The sequence below is a fragment of the Chelonia mydas genome, chromosome 8, assembly GCF_015237465.2.
Source record: "Chelonia mydas isolate rCheMyd1 chromosome 8, rCheMyd1.pri.v2, whole genome shotgun sequence".
Classification (NCBI taxonomy): Eukaryota; Metazoa; Chordata; order Testudines; family Cheloniidae; genus Chelonia; species Chelonia mydas.
The window spans coordinates 41,105,346-41,130,864 of record NC_057854.1 but is presented as its reverse complement, the minus strand read 5'-3'; the positions used below and the strand labels follow the sequence as shown (position 1 = coordinate 41,130,864).

The following is a 25,519-nucleotide window of genomic DNA, read 5'->3' as shown; positions in this document are numbered from 1 at the left end:
CTGAACTCATCACTGCCTCCGAGGTTCCCATCCACTTTAGCTTCCCCTACTAATTTTTCCTGGTTTGTGAGCAGCAGGTCAAGAAGAGCTCTGCCCCTAGTTGGTTCCTCCAGCACTTGCATCATGAAATTGTCCCCTACCCTTTCCAAAAACTTCCTGGATTGTCTGTGCAGCACTGTATTGCTCTCCCAGAAGATATCAGGGTGATTGAAGTCTCCCATGAGAACCAGGGCCTGCGATCTAGTAACTTCCGTGAGTTGCCGGAAGAAAGCCTCGTCCACCTCATCCCCCTGGTCCGGTGGTCTATAGCAGACTCCCACACGACATCACCTTTGTTGCTCACACTTCTAAACTTAATCCAGAGACACTCAGGTTTTTCTGCAGTTTCAAACTTGAGCTCTGAGCAGTCATACTGCTCCCTCACATACACCAGCTAGTAAATCTTGGGGAGGGGGGGGAAAAGTGCAACCAAAAAAAGCAAAAAGAAACAATAACAAAAAAAAGACAAGAACATGCAAAGCGCCTTATTTGTCTTTCTATTCTGTTTTGGTCCAGTAAAGTATAGCTGACAATGTAAATTATTTTTATTACTGAGTCTGAAAAAACGCTACATAAATAAATTACAATGATTTGAACATGTGTATGTGCATATTTATTTTGTTTTTCCTAAAGTTAATTAAGTATTTTAGGAAAAATTGTCAGCGTGGCCACCAGCAAGGGTTGGTCGCTGCAGTCTGAGGTCACCAAAAAATTCGTTGTGAGAACCCCTGTAGGGGACTGGAGAAAAATTAATGTTGTGCCAGTATTTGAAAAGGGCAACAGAATCATCCAGGCAACTATAGTCCTGCAGCCTGCCACTGATCCTGGGCAAAATCATGGAACAGCTGATACAGGATTCCATCAGTAAAGAGTCAGAGTGGAATTATAAATGATGCCAACAGTCAATAGACTGTTATGGGAAATATATCTTGTTAAATACACTTGCTAATTTTTTTTTATGAGATCATAAGTTTGACTGATCAAAGTAACTATGAATATTTGTAAAGTGTTTGCGTACGGCACAAAATTCTGACTAAAAAAATCATTATTATACAAAATTAATATAGCCTGTGTTAAATGGCTTAAAAACCGGTTCACAGATAAATATTCCAGTTTGAAATCTAATGTGGAATCATCACATCCAGGTACTGGATCCTGTTTTGCATTTGTGACCACGCTTCAAAACAATGTAGAAAAATTATAAAGGGCTCGTGGTAAAGAGTGATGAGAATGAGTCAAGGTTTGGAAAACCTGTGTGATAGTGAGAGACCAAAGAAGCTCAATTCCTTTGGTTTATCAGGGAGAAGGTGAAGTGGTGGCTTGATCACTGCCTAGAATTACTACCTGGGGAGGAGAACTCCGAGAGCAGAAGGCTCCTTAATCTGGCAGAGAAAGGAGAAACAGGATCCAGTTCCTGGAAACTGAAGCTAGACCAATTCAGAATAGAAATAAGGGGCACATTTTAATGGGGAGGGTAATTAGCCACTGGAACAATTTACCACTTGGAGTCTTCATATTGGGATTGGACAACTCCTTCTAAATTATCTGCCCTAGCTCAGCCAAAAAGCATGGCTGGCTGCAGGGATCGCTGTCCGGGATTCTCTGGCTTGCGCTCTGCAGGAGGTCAGACCAGATGAACACAGTGATCCCTTCTGGCCTTAGGAGCGATGAGTGTGCATTCCTGTAACAAGTTCTGTTTAGTGGAAGTACTGTCCAGCTGCAAGAACAAGAAGAGGTGGAGCATGCTGATGGCAGGGCAGGGGGCATGGCTCTGGTTTTACCTATCTGAGTGGGAGACCGATGGTTGAAGAGAGGGGACTAGAAACTGTCAGGAGGGAGGAGGAGGAGGAAAGGGTTCTTTCAACGAATGAAGAACAAGGCTGGCTCATTGCGACTCAGGAACTGCTCACTGCCAGTGAGGTCCCTGCATTTCGTAAGCTGAAATACACTCCTGTTTCCTGCTGTGCTGCATTTAGCTGCTGCCCATAAGGGAGTTTGTTGGGAACCCGCTGAAATCCCATCAGCCTAGGTATCTGAAGGGCCTAGGATCATGGCAGATGTTCATGGAAACTCTTAGGAAAAAGAGCCACCAATCCTAGTGCTCGCCTGCTTCCTGCTGGAGCAGAGCTCAATCTGTCATGGCCAGGATGACAGAGGCTTTTGCTGCTTCTAGCCCAGCCCAGATCAGGAGTTTCTGGCCATGTTTTCCATCTGTCAAGTAGCTGGCAATCCAGTCCATGACTGGCAAATCGGTTCAGGCCTCACACAGCCCCTGGATGGTAGCTGTTTGCTGGGGGAGCTGTGTTCTCGCCTGTGAGTCAGAGTGTGACAGTGTTGCCTTGGGGCTGAATAAAAGTGTCTCGTGTGTTTGCTGCACTTGAGCGATGGCAGGGCACTGCACCATTGTGACAGCTATAGTAGCCTCTATGAAATCCTTAGGTTTTCTCACCCCATTTCCCACTAGGGAGATGCCTGGTTCACACACCTTCCTGCACAGGTGGTACCTGTTGCCCCCACAGTTCAGAGTGCGTGGCTGCTAGAGCCTGAATGGGCTTTCATAGGAACCTGGACGGGAAGGGCCTCCTGGGTCACTGAGTCCAGCCCCTGCTATTGCAGGTATCCCTGTAGTATGATCCCTTTCATAAACTCACCAAACTCATCTTCAAATTAGCTAGGTCATTAGCCCCCACTATCCAATTAGGAAAAATGCTCCAGAACCTCACCCCTCTAATGGTTAGAAAGCTGCTTCTAATTGCCAGCCTGAAGTCACTCCTGGCTGGTTTATCCCCATTCGTCCTTCTGCCAGCACTGTCTTTCAGCTTTAGTAGCTCCTCTCTCTCCCTGGTGTCTACCCGCCCTGATGTACTGAAAGAGTGATCAGATCTCTGCTCAGCCTGCATTTGGCTAAACAAACCAGGCTCTTCTCCTTTCAGAAGTTGGGCCCTTGTTCCCATCAGCATCCTAGTAACTCTTCTTTGCACCAGTTCATAGAATCATAGAATATCAGGGTTGGAAGGGACCCCAGAAGGTCATCTAGTCCAACCCCCTGCTCGAAGCAGGACCAATTCCCAGTTAAATCATCCCAGCCAGGGCTTTGTCAAGTGTGACCTTAAAAACCTCTAAGGAAGGAGATTCTACCACCTCCCTAGGTAACGCATTCCAGTGTTTCACCACCCTCTTAGTGAAAAAGTTTTTCCTAATATCCAATCTAAACCTCCCCCATTGCAACTTGAGACCATTACTCCTCGTTCTGTCATCTGCTACCATTGAGAACAGTCTAGAGCCATCCTCTTTGGAACCCCCTTTCAGGTAGTTGAAAGCAGCTATCAAATCCCCCCTCATTCTTCTCTTCTGCAGACTAAACAATCCCAGCTCCCTCAGCCTCTCCTCATAAGTCATGTGCTCTAGACCCCTAATCATTTTTGTTGCCCTTCGCTGGACTCTCTCCAATTTATCCACATCCTTCTTGTAGTGTGGGGCCCAAAACTGGACACAGTACTCCAGATGAGGCCTCACCAGTGTCGAATAGAGGGGAATGATCACGTCCCTCGATCTGCTCGCTATGCCCCTACTTATACATCCCAAAATGCCATTGGCCTTCTTGGCAACAAGGGCACACTGCTGACTCATATCCAGCTTCTCGTCCACTGTCACCCCTAGGTCCTTTTCCGCAGAACTGGAATTCCTCTTTCTTGGGTGACCAGAATTTACACTGTATTCCAGAAGAGATCTTACCAGTGCCTTGTCCAATGGCATTAATACGTCACTGATGGGGGGCATTGAGAAGCTCCCAAGGCCCATATTATACTGGCTCTGGGAATATACAGAAAGGACTTGGCACCTTGGCACCACTTGGCACCTTGCAGCTAAACAGAGAAGAAAAAAACCCGGTGTTTATTTGAGACAATAACAATTCTGACAGAGAGACACCCCTCCCCCCAATTCCTCATGCTAATTGCCAAGTAAGAGTGCCTAAGGCCAGCTTCTTTGGAAGACTGGAATATGGTGGCTGGAGTGGTGATTGGTGGGCGGGATCGCTATTGAGGGTGATGGTGGGTGGGATCTCTCCTGGGGGCAGTGACAAGGAGGGTAGTCACAGGAAAGGGGGAATCACTCTAGAAGGCATTGATCAGGTGTAGGACCCCACTGGAGTATACAATGCCTCTCAGCCTTCAAACCTGCCTCTGTGATACCAGTGACGCCAAGGGGGAACACCTGCAGTTTGTATGGCACACTGTAACTTACAGAGCATGATGGCTTTTGACTTTACTACCCATTTGAAAGGCTGTGTATGAATTAAATAAATCAGCTCTTTAAAAAGGAAAGCGGCATGTCAGACAGCCACCATGCTCCCATCCAAAATCATGGAGTTGGAGCCCTGGGCTTTCAGATATCTAAGACAGCCCTCTAGCAGCTATAGGAATAATTACTAGCCTCTCTGTGAACCAGCCCCTAGAGAGGGGCATGAGGTACACCTTTCTTATGCATAGTCAATCATTTGCTAGACTGCTGTAGAATTCTACAGATCAGGACTCCTGGGGTCTATCCTTTGTGATGGAAGGGGACTGTGATGCAATGGTTAAAGAGAATAATCAAGGCACGTATATTTGTCATAGTCAGAAAAGCAGTGTGACTGAGTGAATAAGTCTTGTCTCACATATTAGATCTGGATTCTATTTCCAGCTCTGCCAGAAGCAACCTCTCTGTTATCATGTTGGTAAAATGAGGGAGGGCTAATACATAACTTCCTTCTGGATTGTTGTAGGAGGGGGCCTTAGTGCATGGGAATATAAACAGCAATCACTAAAGGTCAATATTGAATTCATTGTCTGCTTGCCCAGTGCACTTTCCCCAGGCCATAGGGAATTTGGCAAGAGAGTCTCTGTCTCTTTGGCGTGCCAGAACAGGTAGCCTGATTCTAGAGTCTAGATGGCAGCAATTGTGGTGGGATGGCAATTCTACAGAGGGTGCCTGTTACAAAGGGCAGTGGCTGGGGGCAGTTTGCATGAGGGCATATCTGCAAGGATCTCTGGCAGTGGTTCAGCGGCAGAGATTTGCCAGGCGGGTGCCCTGGGGACTCTAACTGAACTCCAGTCTTGTGTATCTTAGAATCATAGAATATCAGGGTTGGAAGGGACCTCAGGAGGTCATCTAGTCCAATCCCCTGCTCAAAGCAGGACCAATCCCCAACTAAATCATCCCAGACAGGGCTTTGTCAAGCTGGGCCTTAAAAACCTCTAAGGATGGAGATTCCAGCACCTCCCTAGGTAACCCACTCTAGTGCTTCACCACCCTCTTAGTGAAATAGTTTTTCCTAATATCCAACCTAAACCTCCCCCACTGCAACTTGAGACCATTGCTCCTTGTTCCATCATCTGCCGCCGCTGAGAACAGCCGAGCTCCATCCTCTATGGAACCCCCCTTCAGGTAGTTGAAGGCTGCTATCAAATCCACCCCGCACTCTTCTTTTCTGCAGACTAAATAAGCCCAGTTCCCTCAGCCTGTCCTCATAAGTCATGTGTCCCAGCCCCTTAATCATTTTCGTTGCCGTCCGCTAGACTCTTTCCAATTTGTGCACATTCTTACTGTAGTGGGGGGCCCAAAACTGGATGCAATACTCCAGATGTGGCCTCACCAGTGCCGAATAGAGGGGAATAATCACTTCCCTCGATCTGCTGGCAATGCTTCTACTAATGTAACCCAATATGCCGTTAGCCTTCTTGGCAATAAGGGCACACTGCTGACTCATATCCAGTTTCTCGTCCACTGTAATCCCTAGGTCCTTTTCTGCAGAACTGCTGCCTAGCCAGTCGGTCCCCAGCCTGTAGCAGGGGACAATGTTGGGGGCTTTGCTGGGCCCTTCCGGGGGAAGTGCGTCTTGAGGGAGCTTGGGTGGGGTAGGCTCTGGCCTGGCTGATGACACCACTTCCAACGGACCGAAGTGATTCCCAGCCCTGGGACCAGCTCTGGCTGCACTGGCGGCTCAGCTAGCAGACACAGTTGCCTCCCAGCAAGGCCAGTGAGTGCGGTCAGGAGGTAGGGCGTGGGGGCGTGGGTTTCTTGCAGGGGCAGTGCTGGGCGGTGAGGGGGCAGAGAAGATGTGTATGTTAGGGCACTAGGGAGTGGGGGTTCTATGGGGGGAGCTGGGCAGTTGTGATGGGACTGTGGGCAGGGGGGTGCTGGGCAGGGGTGCTGTTGTGCAGGGTGCTGTGTATTTGTGTGGAGGGGGCTGGGCATAGTGGGTCTTGGGGGTCTCTGGCCATAGGGAGTCGGGAGGATGTTGGATGGGGGGGCTGTGTGGCATGGCATGGGCCCATCCCCTGAGGGGAAGGGGCATGCTGGCAGCACAGGGCCAGGCGGGCCACTGTGTGTCTGGCAACTGCCGGTTTGTAAATAGAGCTGGGCCGCCCCTGCCATGCCATGCCCAATTGCCTCTGGCTGGGCCCTCGCTCTGGGGACTGACCTCCCCACACCATGCTCCATCGCCTCCATAGGGTCCCACAAATAAGTTTGGTGCTGGGCCCACAAATGGTTAATCCAGCCCTGCTCTTGGGCCCACTGCTCAGGGGGCCAGGGGACAGCCACAGTGGCTGCTGCTGGAGCAGCTCGGCAGCCAGCTGCTGGGGTGGCCCTTGGGCTGGCTGCACCAGCTGCTAATCAGGCGGTCCCTGGGGCCACCTGCACTGGCCTCTGCTCAGGCGGTCCCCAGGGCGAGCTACACCGGCAGCTGCTCAGGCAGTCCCTGGGGCCACCTGCATTGGCCACTGCTCAGGCAGTCCCCAGGCAGCTGGCCCCAGAACTGCTCAAGCCCTGGCCACTGTGGCTGGCCCCAGGGACCGCCTGAGCAGTGGCTCCTGGGGCAGCCAGGGTGATACATGGCGGTGGCCCCCGGCAGTTGCTCCCCCTGCCCCCACCCCCACTCCAGGAGCAGCCACCCCCACACCAACACCAGCCTCCCAAGATTTAGTCAGGGGTATTTATAATATGTCATGAAGAGGTCACGGGCTGTGAATTTTTGTTTATTGCCCATGACCTGTCCATGACTTTTACTAAAAATACTCATGACTAAATCGTAGCCTTAGTCATGAGAAGATCTCAGAGCCCTTTACAAATATCAGTGATCCCTGCTGTACCTCTTTGAGGTATTTTGGTTGTTATTGGCCCCATTTTACAAATGGTGAAACAGCTACAGCTTTCAAACATCTGCATCTAATTTGTGGCTGTAAAAATAGCTCCTGCACATGCAAAAGTGAAGTTTGTATTGGCAAGTCTCCGATTACATGAACAATTCATTACAGTAGAACCTCAAAGACACGAACACCAGAGTTACGGACTCCCTGGTCAACCAGACACCATGGGGAACTGGAAGTAACCAATCAGGCAGCAGCAGAGACAACAAACAAATAAATAAACCAGCAAATACAGGACTGGACTGTGCCTGTATTGCATCTTAAAGTTAGGCATATCTGGGGTGCCTGTCCCCCACCCATCCCCTACAGGTAGGATGCCGTTTCCCCCTCTCCATCCCCCATGGCTGGGAGGGGGACAAGCTTGTAAGCTCAGAGCCCAGGAAATAAACTTCCCGAGCTGCTACTGAAACTTGGCCTGGAATCTAAGCTGCTGGAGCCGGAGCGAGAGCCAGAGCTCCTGCCTGCACGCTGCACTCTGGAGGAGCAGCTCAGTTTTAAAGGGCCACACCCTGCACTGCGTGCCCACTGACACTGCAGTGCCCCAGGGTGCCTCACTCATCACCCAGGGAGCCAGGGATCTAGAACCAGCCTGTCCCCACCCCCACTTGCCAGGCAGCCACTGCAGAACTGTGAGCCCTGCTCTGAGCAGCCTGCCCTGCGGAGCATCCCATAATGGCTTGCTCAGACTTATGAACATTTCTGAGTTCCGAACAACCTCCATTTCCGAAGGGACCATTTCAGTGGTTCTCAAACAGGGGTCCGCAGCCACTGGGGGCTGCGAGCAGGTTTCAGGGGGGCTGCCAAGCAGGGCCAGTGTTAGACTCTCTGGGGCCCAGGGCAGAAAGTCAAAGCCATGCCACAGTGCTGAAGCCTGGGACTCCAAGCCCGATCATCCTGGGCTGAAGCTGAAACCTGAGCAATACAGCTTTGTGGGGCCCCTTGTGGCATGGGGCCCCAGGTAACTGCCCTGCTTGCTATACCCTAATGCCAGCCCTGCCTTTTATATGCAGAAAAACAGTTGTGGCATGCCTGGGCTGGGGAGTTTTTTAGCATGTTGGGGGGGGGCCTCAGAAAGAAAAAGTTTGAGAACACCTGTGTTAGATCATCTAGTCTGAGCTCCTGTATAGCACAGACTCACCGGCTCGCCAATAACATGGGTTAGACTAAAGCATTTCAGTCCTTAAGAGACTAAACTGTTGTGTGCCACAGGCCGAGAATAGGAGACCAAGGTGCCCCAAGGCCCCTGCAATGGCAGGGAATCAATTCGGTGGAACTGGTTAGCTGGTTGTCAGGGCATGGTTTTTCGGTTCCAATGTAGGCATAGCTGTTTGAAAACGTGATTTTTTAAAAAATCATTCTGTGATCATTCAAGATAAAACCCCAGCAGGAATACAGAGGTGATGGTTAGACTTTATGTCCAGTAAGAAAACACCAAGAGTGAGTGCAGATACTTTGTACAGCCCCAGTAAACAGGGTATACTATCAAGCCAGCCTACTCACAGCAGTGTTAGGGGCGCACTAACCCAGCCAAACGCTAGGTCTTTATTGAACAAGAGAATAGTGGCAGTGTAAACATTGCTAGGCTACCATGGATTAATACGAAATCATGCCCACCAGAAATGTACACACCTCCTTTAGCAAAGGCTACTCTACGGGTTTGGGGTAGAACTAGAGATGAGATCAATTCTTTTCCCTCCCCAATGACACCCATTGCAAATACTCCAGATCTTAACCCACATCACGAGCCAGAATGCTTTAAAGATGGAGAGAGCCATAGAATACACATGGATGGCCAGCTATTGAGTACAGACACTTTACTATTTTATTTTGAGATCAAACCTAACTTTAACTGGCCTGCTCTCCCATGGTAACAGTACTTGCGAGTTAGGCATTATGTTTCTCAACTTTACAGGAAAAAAACTGTTTTATGCAGAAAGCTAACTTTAATAGAAGCAATGGCAACTGGTCAATTAGGAAACAAAAAAAATGTATACCTAATCTATATTAACTGTGATTTTTTTTTTGTCCAAAGCAGTTTGCCCCCACTCCCATAGGGACATATCTCCTGAGCTAGCAAGTCACTCTGTAAGCAGGTGGTCTCAGTTCCTGCTGCATGGCACACAGTGAAGGCTATTTTACCCCCTTGGAGAAAGAGCCCTTCTGATCCCAGCCCACATCTTGTGCCATGGCTCTAGATGGTGCTCTGAATTCTTCCTGCTTCAGATACTTCCCTAGGACTTGTGTCCCCTCCATCAGCTATTGCTACCCCGCATTTGCTCTGTTCTGGGACAAGATGGCTTCAGTGTCTGGCTGGGACCCGTGTGAATGGTGTGGGGGTTGGGCAATATCATCATCTTTAAGGGGCCAATGCTGTGCCAGGAGCCAGGTGTGATGCAGGGGCCCAGGGAAAAGGGAGTTTCCTTTCCCACTAGGGCATGCAGGGCAACTCCATGGCCACCACTGCTGCCTTAGTGCTCCCGGGAGCGCCCCCCGGGAGCGGGGGAAGAATGACTGAAGGATTGGCAGAGCTGCTGATCCTCTGTCCCAATACTGTTGCTCCCTGGCCTGCCCTGCCCCGTCCCCACACTACCCCAGGATGGGATGCTGGGACAGAGCTCTCCTGGGTTTGGCTGTGGGGGGAGGAGGTGCACAGCCCCAGGGTCTTCCTGAAGTGTTTCCTACTCCCGTGCCCTAACAGCACCCCGCATTGTCCTCAGCACCCCCTGCTCCTCTGCCATGCCAGTGCCCCCCATTGTCCTCAGTGCCCCTGCTTCTCTGCCACGCCAGCACCTCCCATTACCCTCAGCGTCCTCTGCCCTGCCAGCACCCTCCATTGTCCTCAGCGCCCTTCCTCCTGTGCTCCGCCAGTGCCCTCCATTGCCCTCAGCACCCTCTGCTCCTCTGCCCTTCCAGCACCCTCAATTGTCCTCAGCACGCCCTGCTCCTCTGCCCTTCCAGCACCCTCAATTGTCCTCAGCACGCCCTGCTCCTCTGCCATGCCAGCACCCCCCATTGTCCTCAGCACCCCCTGCTTCTCTGCCCTGCCAGCACCCTCCATTGCCCTCAGCACCCCCTGCTTCTCTGCCTTGCCAGCACCCTCCATTGTCCTTAGAACTTCCTGCTTCTCTGCCACACCAGCACCCCCCATTGTCCTCAATGCCCTTCCTCCTCTGCCCCACCAGCGCCCCCCATTGCCCTCAGCGCCCTCTGCTCTCCTGTCCTGCCAGCACCCTCCATTGCCCTCAGTGTCCCCTGCCCTGCCAACACCCTCCATTGCCCTCAGCGCCTTCTGCCCCACCAGCACCCTCCATTGCCCTCAGCACGCCCTCCTCTGCCCTGCCAGCACCCCTCATTGCCCTCAGTGCCCCCTGCCCTGCCAGTGCCTCCCATTGCCCTCAGTGCCTCTGCCCCACCAGTGCACCCCATTGCCTCCTGCTCCTCTGCCCTGCCAGCGCCCTCCATTGCCCTCAGTATGCCCTGCTCCTGTGGCAGGGATTGGGCTCTTATCAGCCTCCTCCATGGGGTTGCCCGAGGCTCCGCTGTCTTTTATGGAGCTTCCTTGGGGAGGCACAGGCCATTGCTGACCCTTCAGGGGATGTTCCTCCTGCTTTGAGCAGAGTAGGGCTTCCAGGGGGCATGGGTGCTGCAGAGCTTGTGGCGGGCGGAATGATGGGTCTGGCAGTGGGTCGCAGTGGGGCTGACTAGCTCTGCAGGGAGCACAGTCCAGCAGGCTGGTGGTGGGAAGGTGCCTGGGGAGCCCTGGTCACTCACATTCTTCTCTCGGAGACAGTCTGCACAGCATCTTCCGCTTGTCCCCCGGTAGAAATGTTCCTTTACAGGCATTGGCTCCCTGAGCTGCTGCGCCAGCTCCCCTGACAGGGCCTTCTGGTCAGAGAATGGCTGGGGCCAGCCAGTAATCACGCCATGGTCCCAGGGTGTGCCCAGTGGCTCTTCCCCACCGGCCAGCCTGGGACTGCCTGCCAAGTAGACTCCAGTCAAGGGCTCAGGCCCTTCCCTCCCCTAGCTGCTCTCCACAATGACACTGCCTGCCTGGAGCTGGGGGCAACTTTTGCCCCAAACCCTTTCTTCCCACGTGTCACGATCGCTGGCGTTCATCTGGCCCCAGGGCTCTTATCAGACTCCTCCATGGGGTTGCCCGAGGCAAGTCAAGTTCAGGATCCTGACACAGGGAAGAAAGGAGAACAGCAGAATACGGACCCTGGACTTCAGAAAAGCAGACTTTGATAACCTGAGGGAACTGATGGGCAGGATCCCCTGGGAGAATAACATGGTGGGGAAAGGAGTCCAGGAGAGCTGGTTGTATTTTAAAGAATCCTTATTGAGGTTACAGGGACAAACCATCCCGATGTGTAGAAAGAATAGTAAATATGGCAGGCGACCGGCTTGGCTTAACAGTGAAATCCTTGCTTATCTTAAACACAAAAAAGAAGCTTACAAGAAGTGGAAGATTGGACAAATGATCAGGGAAGAGTATAAAAATATTGCTTGGGCATGCAAGAGTGAAATCAGGAAGGCCAAATCACACCTGGAGGTTCAGCTAGCAAGAGATGTTAAGAGTAACAAGAAGGGTTTCTTCAGGTATGTTAGCAATAAGAAGAAAGTCAAGGAAAGTGTGGGCCCCTTACTGAATGAGGGAGGCAACCTAGTGACAGAGGATGTGGAAAAAGCAAATGTACTCAATGCTTTTTTTGCTTCTGTCTTCACGAACAAGGTCAGCTCCCAGACTGCTGCACTGGGCAGCACAGCATGGGGAGGAGGTGACCAGCCCTCTGTGGAGAAAGAAGTGGTTTGGGACTATTTAGAAAATCTGGATGAGCACAAGTTCATGGGGCTGGATGCGCTGCATCCGAGAGTGCTAAAGGAGTTGGTGGATGTGATTGCAGAGCCATTGGCCATTATCTTTGAAAACTCATGGCGACTGGGGGAGAAACTCATGACGACTGGAAAATGGCTAATGTAGTGCCCATCTTTTAAAAAGGGAAGAAGTAGGATCCTGGGAATTACAGGCCAATCAGCCTCACCTCAGTCCCTGGAAAAATCATGGAGCAGGTCCTCAAGGAATCAATTCTGAAGCACTTAGAGGAGAGGAAAGTGATCAGGAACAGTCAGCATGGATTCACCAAGGGCAAGTCATGTCTGACTAATCTAATTGCCTTCTATGATGAGATAACTGGCTCTGTGGATGAGGGGGAAGCAGTGGACGTGTTGTTCCTTGACTTCAGCAAAGCTTTTGACACGGTCACCCACAGTATTCTTGCCAGCAAGTTAAAGAAGTATGGGCTGGATGAATGGACTATAAGGTGGATAGAAAGCTGGCTAGATTGTCAGGCTCAACGGGTAGTGATCAATGGCTCCATGTATAGTTGGCAGCCGGTATCAAGTGGAGTGCCCCAAGGGTTGGTCCTGGGGCCGGTTTTGTTCAATATCTTCATTAATGATCTGGAGGATGGTGTCGATTGCACCCTCAGCAAGTTTACAGATGACACTACACTGGGAGGAGAGGTAGATACGCTGGAGGCTAGGGATAGGATACAGAGGGACGTAGACAAATTGGAGGATTGGGCCAAAAGAAATCTGATGAGGTTCAACAAGGACAAGTGCAGAGTCCTGCACTTAGGACGGAAGAATCCCATGCACCACTACAGACTAGGGACCGAATGGCTCGGCAGCAGTTCTGCGGAAAAGGACCTAGGGGTTACAGTGGACGAGAAGCTGGATATGAGTCAACAGTGTGCCCTTGTTGCCAAGAAGGCCAATGGCATTTTGGGATGTATACATAGGGGCATTGCCAGCAGATCGTTCCCCTCTATTCGACATTGGTGAGGCCTCATCTGGAGTACTGTGTCCAGTTTTGGGCCCCACACTACAAAAAGGGTGTGGAAAAATTGGAAAACGTCCAGCGGAGGGCAACAAAAATGATTGGGGGACTGGAACATATGACTTATGAGGAGAGGCTGAGGGAACTGGGATTGTTTAGTCTGCGGAAAAGAAGAATGACGGGGAGTTTGATAGCTGTTTTCAACTACCTGAAAGGGGGTTCCAAAGAGGATGGATCTAAACTGTTCTCAGTGGTAGCAGATGACAGAACGAGAAGTAATGGTCTCACATTGCAGTGGGGGAGGTTTAGGTTGGATATTAGGAAAAACTTTCTCAGTAGGAGGGTGGTGAAACACTGGAATGTGTTACCTAGGGAGGTGGTGGAATCTCCTTCCTTAGAAGTTTTTAAGGTCAGGCTTGACAAAGCCCTGTCTGGGATGATTTAGTTGGGGATTGGTCCTGCTTTGAGCAGGGGGTTGGACTAGATGACCTCCTGAGGTCCCTTCCAACCCTGATATTCTATGATTCATGGCTGGGGGGTTGTGCACACACTGGCCAGTGTGAGGCAGTTTCTTCTGAGGTCGCTACTGCAGAACCGTTCCCACCATGGCGCTGCTGCGTGCGGTGCATGCACACCAGGAGGAGTTGGTGGTGGTGGGACGGGCCCCAGTGGTTTATTAGGATAGGTTGTTCTGGGGTGCGGGAGGGGTCACCCACTGGTCTGGGCTGGACTGCATTTTCCCTGGTCATTGGTGTAAAATAGTGCGTGAGCGCAGGGAGGAAGCATGTTCTTGCAGCTGATGTGGCTCTAGGAGCTGGGAGGCCTGGGGTGCTGATCCTCATGCTGCCCAGACACCCTGGAGTGTCAGTGAATTACCTCTGTGTGCCTCATCTTCCCCTCTGTCAGAGAAGGACTCTGCTGCTCTGCCCCCACAGGGTGCTGTGAAGCTCCATATATTAATGGTCACAAAGTGTGTTTCAACCCGCAGGCAGGAGGTGCTAGAGAAGCACAACCTTTGGGCTGGGCTGCGTACAGGGCTTTGCAGGGCTTCTCACAAGCACAGGGCTGTGCACAGCGACTCCATGGTAGAAGCTGGCTCTTGTGAGCTTCGTGTCTGACTGCTCTGATCCTGGCACTGCCCCCAGGGCATCTGTCTCACTGCCTCTCTGTGGGGTTTGGGCAGGCTCGGTAAAGCTAGTGCTGTAGTGCTGGACTGCAACTGTGGAGACCGGGCAGGACATTCCCACCTCTGGCCTGAGTGAGTTTAGGTGAGTCTTTTAATCTGCCTCGGGCATCATCTCCAAAACGCCTCCCTTCTGTTGTGCAGCTCCAACCCACTGACAATTGTGCAGGTGTCAGGTAGTCTGGCGAGGAGGAACAGATAGCTACTGAGAGAAAGAGAGACCCAGGCCCCGCTCATCTGGGGGAAGACATGCCAGCCTGGGGTGTGTGGAACTTTTAGGCTTGGTTCCTTCCCAGCGAGCTGCCTTGTCAGTGCAGGGACAGGAGCTCTGGCTGCCTGGGGAGTGCAGGGAACCCGGAGGTGTCTAACACACAGGAGAATAGCTTAATCCCTGAGTCAGGGCTCTGAAGGCAAACACCCCTCCACATGATAGAGGTCAGCATCAACTGATTCTCCCCCCGTAATGAGTGTTTCCCTGCTGCTGCTGCTGCTGTCAGTGATTGGTGGGGGCATGTTACTTCTCTCGGTGCACAAGCAGTGTCAGCACATTCTGGGTAGCGCCAGAACCACAGCCCGTGTCCTCCTAGCCTCTGTTTAGATATCACTTCCTGCTGTGTGGCTGACCCTAACAGTGCTTGTGGCACAGAACCTGGTTGCAGATGGTGGAGGGTTACACATTTGGTATGGATGGTATAGGTGATGTATCTTGCAATAGTTGATGTTACAGCTTGGGGCGGATGGTCTTGCTGTTATAGGTGGATATGGATTGTGTAGCTGTTACACCTGGGTGCTGTTGGAGTGGCTGTAACACTGTAGTGTGCATGGGGTAGCTTTAACACCAGTGTGTGGATGCTGTAGCTGTTACACCTTGGTACATGTGGCATGTCTATTACTGCTTGGTGTGGAGGGTGTGAATGGTTCACCTGGGTGTGGCTCACATATCTAACACATCTATGTGCTACTCATATAGCCATTACAATTCACTGTATATGTATAGATTTACAGAGGGATAGGACAAGAGGGTAGAGTTGTGGCTCTTTCATGTGGATGGTATAGCTGTTTCACCTTGGAAGAGATGTTATGTTATGTGAGATGTTATGGTTGTCACACTTTGGTGTGGATGCTGTAGCTGTTCACCCTGGTATTTCTGTTTATAAGTATTACACTATGTTGCAGACCATACAGCTGACAGCTTGGTAGAGTTGGGGATGGGGTGCCTTCTACACCCAGGTATGGGTGGGGTAAGTGTCAAACCTGTTTGCAAGTATCTTGATTTATGTAGTTTTAAATCTTTTGTTCAGATGGGGAGCTGTTACACACTAATACTGATGGTGTAGCCTTTAATCTTTGGTGTGGATGGAGCAGCTGTTACACCTTATTGTAGATAGTGTAGCTATTACACCAGGATGCTATTCCATGCTTGGTATGGAGGTTACAACTTTTACAGCTGAGTGCAGAGGGTTTAGCTGCTATGCATTGTGTGCACGGTGTACCTGTTACATCTTCATGCGGCTGATGTATCTGTTACAACTCAATGCACAAGGTATATCTCTAACACCTTTCTGCAGATTGTATAGTTGTTTCACCTTGGTGTGGATAGTGTAGCTGTTGCCATCTGTATCATGTGGTATAATTGTTGAACTTTAGTGTGGCTGGTGCAGGTGTTCTACTTTGGGGCAGATGATATTTTGATGCTGTATTAACTGTTGCTGTAGTTAAGGTGACATCCAGAACAGTCATTTTGATGGGATAGAATTGTAAAAACTTCATGTGTGAGTAAGTTTTAGAAGAACTAAAATTGTACCATAACCTTTGTCTTGTTATGGATTGTTTGGTGTATCTCTCGGTTGTTGAATTGAAATTCTGGGACGTTTATAACAAGATGTTCAATGGGTATTTTGGCATTTTTCCTGGCTGCAGATGGTGGAGCTGTTTAACTGGAGATTCTTTGGTAGGGTGCCACTCACTTTCTCTTTGGAATCTGATAATCTCTTCCTTTTGCAGTTAGAGAATCTGTCATTCTTGGGGTAATGTTTCCCTTGTTCTGTTCTCCTGACACACTTCCATTTTCCATCTATTCTGTCGTTAGTTGTCATTGGTTCCAGAAGCTTGTTAGAAGCTAATGTAACCCACTGGACAGCATGTGTTACGCATTCACCACTGTCTAATGTGCAGAGGAGGCAGGTTTGTCATAGGCCCAGGCCCAGCAGTGTGGAGACTCCCACTGTTAGCCTTGAAGCCCCTTGGTTCTATCATCACACTAACACCAAGATTTTTGTCCTTCTCACCATATGTCTTGACACAATGACCCTTGTGACAATGAAGGGGGTGGGTGGGACGGAGAGCTCCATTTTATGGACACCAGCCAGCCAGTAGCTATAAAATCCCACTTAGTAGCTGTTCTCTAATTGCTCTACCCGTAAAGGGTTAAAAAGTGTCGCTGCTATGCATAGGTAAAAGGAAGTGAGTGGGCACCTGGTCAAAAGAGCCAGTGGGAAGGCTAGAACTTTTTAAAATTGAAAAAAAGACTCCCCTTTTGTCTGGCTGCCGCTGTTCTCCCGGGGAGAGGCGGACAGGGCAACAGCTATGCTGTAAGAAGCTTGGGCCAGGCATGGAAAAATCATTAGTATCATACCATAGAGATAAAGCGATTAGGATTATCTCTTTTATTTCATTATGGCTTGTGGATTCCTCTGTGCTAACCCCAGATGCTTTTGTTTTGCTTAGTTGCTCTTTTAAAACCTAGCAATAGCCCGAGCTCCCAGCTGTATTTTCTTTTCTTTTTTTTAAATTAATAAAATTTACCTTTTTTAAGAACAGAATTGGATTTTTATGTCTTAAGAAGTTTGTGCACATGTTGTTTAATTAGCTGGTGGCAACAGCTGATTTCCTCCCCCCCGCCCCCAGCTCTTCCCCGGAGAGGGGCATGAAGGGGCTTGAGGGTACCCCACAGGAAGGAATTCCCAAAGCTCTCAAAGAGGTTCTGCCCTTGGGTGCTGGTAGCATCTACCACTCCAAGGTCAGAGAGAAGCTGTGACCTTGGGAGTTTAATACCAGCCTGGAGTGGCCAGTATTAATTTTTAGAATCTTTGCGGGCCCCCAACTTCTGCATTTGAAGTGCCAGAGTGGGGAATTAGCCATCAGAAAATGCTGATTCATTGAAAGCAGAATGTTTAGTGGAAATGTGTTGATTGCAACAGAATTGTGAGAAAAAGTCCTATTCAGAATGGGTTGTTCTGATTTTCCATTTCTAAACAACTTGTTTCCATTTTTTATTTTATAGATTAGAATTCAAACATATTTAAAAGTCAAAATAGAACAAAGTGTTTCACGGGACTGAAAACAAGAATTTTTCTGGAATGTTTTGTGGGAAATTTTGAATTTTTAAAATTTTGTTCTATTTCGGTACAGGAAAAAATTCCAGTTGTACAGATTTGCTCAGAAAATCCCATTCCTGCCCAGTTCAGTTTCCATGTCATGGACACCAGAGCTATTGAAGATCTTTTAATTCCTTCTCAAAGTACTGCAGATGGGGCATCCCTGCCTCCTGGGATGCCACCCCCAAAAGGAATGTTCTGATCCAAGTGCTGTACTCACTAAGCCACTCTTCCCTCGCTCGTGTTGGGCAGAGACATTGCTAAAATGGGCCCATTGCTTCAGACTGGTGTTGGGGAGTGATGAGAAATAGATGCCTTCCTTGCTGTATGTGTGGATTAGTCTCCTCATGCTTGGCTGATTGGCCCAGATTGAGGCTCTGAGGCTGATCTGGAATTTAGTTACACTACTTGGACCCATTCTTAATCCATCATTTCTTTGTTTACTTTGGGTGGGGGGATTCCAGGGGTTAAATGTTGTTTAAAAGTTAAGCCACGTTGTCAAGCTGTCTAGAGTAACTCACTAGTGTGAGTGCCAATCTCATAAGAACATAAGAATGGCCATACTGGGTCAGACCAAAGGTCCATCCAGCCCAGTATCCTGTCTACCGACAGTGGCCAATGCCAGGTGCCCCAGAGGGAATGAACCTAACAGGTAATGATCTAGTGATCTCCCTCCTGCCATCCATCTCCACCCTCTGACAAACAGAGGCTAGGGACACCATTCCTTACCCATCCTGGCTAATAGCCATTAATAGACTTAACCTCCATGAATTTATCCAGTTCTCTTTTAAACCCTGTTATAGTCCTAGCCTTCACAAGCTCCTCAGGCAAGGACTTCCACAGGTTGACTGTGTGCTGAGTGAGGAGGCATAGTTCAGTGGTTTGAGCATTAGCCTGCTAAACCCAGGGTTGTGAGTTCAATCCTTGAGGGTGCCATTTAGGGATCTAGGGTAAAAATTGGGGATTGGTCCTGCTTTGAGCAGGGCGTTGGACTAGATGCCCTATGATTCTATGAAGAAGAACGTCCTTTTATTTGTTTTAAACCTGCTACCCATTAATTTCATTTGGTGACCCCTAGTTCTTATATTATGGGAACAAGTAAATAACTTTTCCTTATTCACTTTCTCCACACCACTCATGATTTTATATACCTCTATCATATCCCCCCTTAGTCTCCTCTTTTCCAAGCTGAAAAGTCCTAGACTCTTTAATGTCTCCTCATATGGGTCCTGTTCCAAACCCCTAATCATTTTAGTTGCCCTTTTCTGAACCTTTTCTAATGCCAGTATATCTTTTTTGAGATGAGGGGACCACATCTGTACGCAGTATTCAAAGTGTGGGTGTACCAGGGATTTATATAAGGGCAATAAGATATTCTCTGTCTTATTCTCTATCCCTTTTTTAAATGATTCCTAACATCCAGTTTGCTTTTTTGACTGCCGCTGCACACTGTGTGGACGTCTTCAGAGAACTATCCATGATGACGCCAAGATCTTTCTCCTGATTAGTTGTAGCTAAATTAGCCCCCATCATATTGTGTGTACAGTTGGGGTTATTTTTTCCAAAGTGCATTATTTTACATTTAACCATATTAAATTTCATTTGCCATTTTGTTGCCCAATCACTTCGTTTTGTGAGATCTTTTTGAAGTTCTTCACAGTCTGCTTTGGTCTTGACTATCTTCAGCAGTTTAGTATCATCTGCAAACTTTGCAACCTCACTGTTTACACCTTTCTCCAGTTCATTTATGAATAAGTTGAATAGGATTGGTCCTAGGACTGACCCTTGGGGAACACCACTAGTTACCCCTCTCCATTCTGAAAATTTACCATTTATTCCTACACTTTGTTCCCTGTCTTTTAATCAGTTCTCAGTCCATGAAAAGATCTTCCCTCTTATCCCATGACAACTTAATTTACATAAGAGCCTTTGGTGAGGGACCTTGTCCAAGGCTTTCCGGAAATCTAAGTACACTATGTCCACTGGATCCCCCTTGTCCACATGTTTGTTGACCCCCCTCAAAGAACTCTAATAGATTAGTAAGACATGATCTCCCTTGTCAGAAACCATGGTGACTTTTGCACAACAATTTATGTTCTTCTACGTATCTGACAATTTGCCACTGAATACATCCGATGAAGTGAGCTGTAGCTCATGAAAGCTTATGCTCAAATAAATTTGTTAGTCTCTAAGGTGCCACAAGTACTCTTCTTCTTTACTATTGTTTACTATTGTTTCAACTAATTTGCCCGGTACTGACATTAGACTTACAGGTCTGTAATTGCCAAGATCACCTCTAGAGCCCTTCTTAAATATTGGCGTTACCTTAGCTATCTTCCAGTCATTGGGTACAGTATCTGATTTAAATGACAGGTTACAAACCATAGTTAATAGTTCCACAATTTCACATTTGAGTTCTTTCAGAACTCTTGGGTGAATGCCATCTGGTCCTGGTGACTTGTTACTGCTAAGTTTCTCAATTAATTCCAAAAGCTCCTCTAGTCACACTTCAATCTGTGACAATTCCTCAGATTTGTCACCTACAAAAGACGACTCAGGTTTGGGAATTTCCCTAACATCCTCAGCCGTGAAGACTGAAGCAAAGAATTCATTTAGTTTCTCTGTGATGACTTTATCGTATTTAAGTGCTCCTTTTGTATCTCTATCATCCAGGGGGCCCACTGGTTGTTTAGCAGGCTTCCTGCTTCTGATGAACTTAAAAAACATTTTGTTATTACCTTTTGAGTTTTTGGCTAGCTGTTCTTCAAACTTCTTTTTGGCTTTTCTTATTTTCCTCAGGGCAGACTGTCAAGGAACAGGGCACAAACAACTGGTTGTGTGTACTATAATTAGATTTCACTAACCAAGTAACAAGTGTGAACTCTTCAAGCCTTATAACAGCCTTAACATGGAGTCACAGACATCCCCTTTGGGCACTCCAGTCTATCTTGCCTGCCAGGCAAACTTCCCTTTGTGATAGATGGTCCTTTACATCAAAAAAAATCACAGCAATATTCAGGTTACTCCCAGTCTCAAAGAACTCGTCACTTATCCCAGGTCGATTGCACCTTAGATCTCTTACCAAAGACAATCCTGTAATAAACTATCTAAAGATTTATTAACTAGGAAAAAGAAATTAGAGTTATTTACAAGTTTAAAGCAGGTAAACACACACACACACACAAATGAGTTACAGTTTTAGATTGCAAAAGGTAATGGAAGCTGCTGTGATGTGCAGGGTCTGTATGTCCTTTAGGGCTAACCTAAGCTAAGCAGCTTGGGGATCCCTTGCTTATGCTTAGAAATATTGCCCCTCCAAATTCCAGGCAGCACACCAATACAGTGCCTCCAGGTCAGGGAATTTTATTCCATTCCCTCAGAGTTCAAACTGATGGAACAAGTGTCCATGTCTGTCTCTTCTCCATGGGTGTGTGTCTTTGTCCTTTGATGTTTCTCAGTGGCTCATTTGGTTTCAGTGGGCCGTCTTGTGAAGTGCTGGCCCTGCACACTAATTAATGCTTCTTTTCTGTTTGGTGAATTACACAATTATAGTGGTTTACATGCAAACACTCAATAGCATTGTATACCATGAGCTACAGATGTTGTAAGTGAGATCAATACATGCAGCATCCTACAAGCATTTCATAAGGTCTAAACACATTCTTATCAATTTAACATCTTTTTTAACCATGCTAACACACAGTGAGCCAGACTGGTTTCCAGCTATGCATTTGTCAGTGTTCAGTGAGGCCTGGGGGCCTTGGTATGAGCTGACACCTGGTCTGCCAGCATCACACAGGTTTTCTGGCAGAATATCCTATGGCAGAACTCGTAGCTTCTGCAACAGCCAAAGTGGGAAAGGACATGCTTTATGACTGATGGAAACAGATGGGCCAATCACATGCATAGGAGCTGCTCCCTGGCTCAGACCAGGGATGAAGCTGAGGGGCGGACTCTAGAAACTCCATGTATAGATAGGAAAATGTTGATTTATCTCCTGCTGCCTTATGGGAGGAACCCAGGGGTAGGCAGCCCTGATTGGAAGCAGAAATCAAGGGAGCAACTGGTAGTTGGCAGGAGACGTGAGCAAGGAGACAGGGCTGGCAGCGGGGGAGAAATGGAGGATGAGTGCTCCACTATACCGGACAAGGGCCAGAACCCTGGATCAGAATCCTCTAAGTCTTGGAGATGTTCAGACTGCATCTGGGCCTCTCCCATGCATCTCTGCTCCATGTACATTGAGCTGCACAGTACTGCTCCTTCACAGCAGTGACAATTTCATACTCCCGCTGTCCTGCTAATGTCTTCTACCGCTTCTTTTATCTCCCCATTCAGCTGCTGCTCTGGGGCTGAAGTAACCTGCCGTGATGATCTCCGCTCCCAGGATGCCCCTCCTACTGCTGCTGCTCCACATCCCAAGTGCTGCCAAAGCTCAGGTTAATCCAGGTAAGCAAAATGAAGGCCAGCCTGTTGCAATTCCAGCAAAGCAGCTGCCCCAGATGTTATTTTAATTGGCTGTGCTCCTGCCAGCCGGAGGCCAAGGCTCATTAATTTTCTTCCTCCATAACAGACGGGTCACCCCGTTTCCAGGAACTCAGACTTTTCAAATACAGAGAGAATGAAAGTGTCTTTTTGAAACTCTGCATCAACACCTGCCCAGAATGGGGATGGGCTGTGCTGGTTTACAGTGGCTTTGTTAAAGCCTGGTGTAACCCTTTAATCTCACAGTACTGCTGTCTCCCGTCATCCCCCAACACTGTGTTCCTGGCCCTAGTGATTATAAGATTGTTCTTCCCAGCCAGTCTTACAACCATGGCCCCACTGAGGACAATGGCAAAGCCCCCATTGACTACAGTGGGGTCAGGATTTCAGCCCCTCTTCCACCAGGACACTTAGCAAGTAGCTTTCTAGGGTTTTCCTCTCTGGAATGTGAGGAGTGCTTAGTGTTCCTGAAAGGGAGGGGCCTGATGCCAATAGCCAGTCAGAGACAGGACCCAGTGCATCTTGGTCCTGCCCTGCAACCCACTGTGATAACAACAATTACACCTAGCTCTTGTCATCAGTAGCTCTCAAAGTGCTTTACAAATGGAGTAAGTATCATTCACTCATCCCATTTGACAGATGGAGAAATGGAGGTATAGAGCAGGGCAGTGATTTGCCCAGGGTCACCCAGTAGGCCAGGGGTAGAGCTGGGACTAGAACCCAGGTCTCCTGAGTCCCAGTGCACTGCTCTACCCCTAGACTATACTGCCTCATGTACTTCAGCTGTGACCCACAGTTACACAGTCCTTGATGAGTTTCAGCTATTCCAGTGTTGCCTCTTCAACAGTTCAGCAAGGGTACCTTGGTTGTAGCTTGCAAAGGGCCTGCTATTTTAATCCAGTGCTACTCTAGTGCCAAAGTACATCCACCCTGAACTGCAGAATCCCCTGGGCCCTCCTGCAGCTCTGCCAATGCAGAGTCCTGGCTCTCCTAAGTAGGGACACTTGTTCCTGAGGGGTGTTAGATCTGTGCATGCATGGGGAGGAGATTGATCTCACTGAGCATGTTTGACTTGTGATTATCTGTGGTTTCATGTGAAGCCTGGGCCTTTGAGTGGAGGCCTTTCTATGTTTTGTTCCCAATTGGTCCAGTTTTATTTTGAGTTTGATGAGAGCAAGGAAAATTGTACTGGGAATTATTTTTTTTTCCTGGTCCGAGGTGCTTTTTTTGGCCATCCGTAGCTGTAGCAAACTAAGACTTGCTTTATAAAATCTCTGACAGATGCCTGGGCCCTATGCAGAGCCAGAGGCTTTTGAAGTCTTTTTTAAAAATTGGTACAAGCAAGAAAAGAACATCAAAAAGTGATTTCTCCACATGCTCAACCCCTTGGTGCATTCATGGAAGCAGAATCTCTAGACCCTTTGGCCGTGGCAGAGGAACTGGTACATATCAAGGGGTTACAGTTGGTTTCCACTGTGACCCAATCAGTTCAAGGCCCAGGGCCATCAGGAAGGAAAAATTTGCTGGATTTCCCCATGGACTATGCACAACATCATACTGATTCCAAAGGAGTCGATCCCGTTTCACTGGAAGACTTCTATCAGACATAGGTTTGGCCTTGTCTGGCCTGGACAGTCATTGTACTGGACTGGAGCCAAAGTAGCTGAGCAGATCCCAAAGGAACAACCCTACAAGGGCTTCCTACTGGCTTTCAGTGTGGTCTGCGGTTGTAGCCCTTGAAGCTGTGATCTGCTCTGCTATCACAAGTTAAACAGGTTCAGGTTTGGTCAGTATTTGGACGGAAAACCTCCAAGGAGAACTCAGGGGCTACTAGAAATGGTTCTGGTGATTCAGCAGATGCTGCTCTTTACTGGACATGCTGCTAGGGGCCAGCTGTGCTGCTTGCTGTCTTTTGGACGAGACGTGACACTGATGATCTGTAGTCCCCTGTGGTCATCAAAAGTATTATAGAGATCAGCCTGGGCATTTAGACCAGGACACACTAATTAGATTATGCCGTGCAAAATTCCCTCTGCCCCTATAGCCAAGGTCCCCAAACTGTGGGCGCATCCCCTAGGGGGGCATGGACGAACGTCCAAGGGTGCACAGCAGGGCCGGACCAGCCCCCATGGGGGGCAGGGAGTGCCACCCAGTCCCTCCCCGCCCCCAGCTTTGCTCCAGTCCCACCCCCAGCTGCGTCCCCGTCCCAGCTTCCAGCCTCGGCCGCAGCTCTGTTCCCAGCCTGGGGCTGAGGCTGGGAGCGGAGCTACCCCAGGCTGCAGGCCCGGCTGTTGCCCCACATGGCAGCCCAGCTGCGGCTCTGCTACCACCCGTGCCCTCAGCCTTGGCCCCTGGCTGTGGCCCACTTCCGGCCACAGACCTACCCCCACCTGTGGCCCCAGCCTCTGCCCCTTACTCCAGTCTGCATCCCCTCCCCTCTCCCTGGAGCTGGGGCCCTGTTCCTGGCCCCAGCAGGTTGGGGGTGGTGGGGCATGGACAGTAATAAGGGGGGGTGGAACCCTCAAAAGTTTGGGGACCACTGCTCTATAGAGAACAAATGTTTAATCCTGGGCTGTCAGTCTAGCAGAGGAAGGTAAAACATGAGCCTATGGCTGGAAGCTGAAGCTAGACAAATTCAGACTGGAAATAAGGTGAAAATCTTTACCAGTGAGAGTAACTAACCATTGGAACAACTTACCAAGGGTCATGGTGGATTCTCCGTCACTGAAAATGTTTAAATCAAGATTGGGTGTTTTTCTAAAGCTCTGCTCTACGAATTGTTTTGAGGAATTTCTCTGGTCCGTGCCATACGGGAGATCAGACTGGATGATCACACTGGCCCCGGAATTGATGCATTTTCACTTCCTTTCAAAAGTGGTTAGTCATGTGGCATTGCTGTGTGCTGTAAACCAGCTGCTCCCTCCCACCCCAGCAGTGGCTGTATTTCAGTGGTGAGTAATGAGTTCTGCAAAGTGTTTGTGTTGGGATCGTTTGGATTGCAATATCTTACAGTATAGAAATACAGTGTATCAAGGTGAAACAGCCCTGGGTCAGACTGAATCACAGTCCATTTCTTCCATTTCCATTGAAGCTCATGGCGATTCACTGGTGCAAAACCACTGTAAGAGGAGAGCCAGTCCATATGTCTTCCCTGCTGGTGTAGGCTGGAACTCAGATGACCCGTGGGCCATTGCTGGGACAGCGTAGTGTAGGGGCAAAGGGCATCAGAGTCTAATGTTCAAATACAGCAAAATGTAAGTGAATTATGGACTTTAGCCCATGACCACGATCAGGTTGGTGACGGGCTGGGGAGAACAGGTCATGTGGCTGGAGACCTGGGCAACTTGGTCTGCACTGCACCTTTGCTCAATGGGCTGGTGCTGACTTGCATTAGACGCTGGCCAGTCTG

At 48.9% G+C, this 25,519-nt stretch overlaps 1 protein-coding gene across 1 annotated transcript in view; it reads left to right on the top strand.

Moving 5' to 3' along the window:
- Positions 1-25,519, top strand: part of DDR2 (discoidin domain receptor tyrosine kinase 2) — a 172,643-nt gene that overhangs the window by 58,772 nt on the left and 88,352 nt on the right. The window contains exon 2 of the mRNA XM_027818677.3: positions 21,964-22,074. Coding sequence (XP_027674478.1) covers positions 21,996-22,074 — 79 coding nt within the window. The 5' untranslated portion in view covers positions 21,964-21,995. The remainder of the gene's footprint in view (positions 1-21,963; positions 22,075-25,519) is intronic.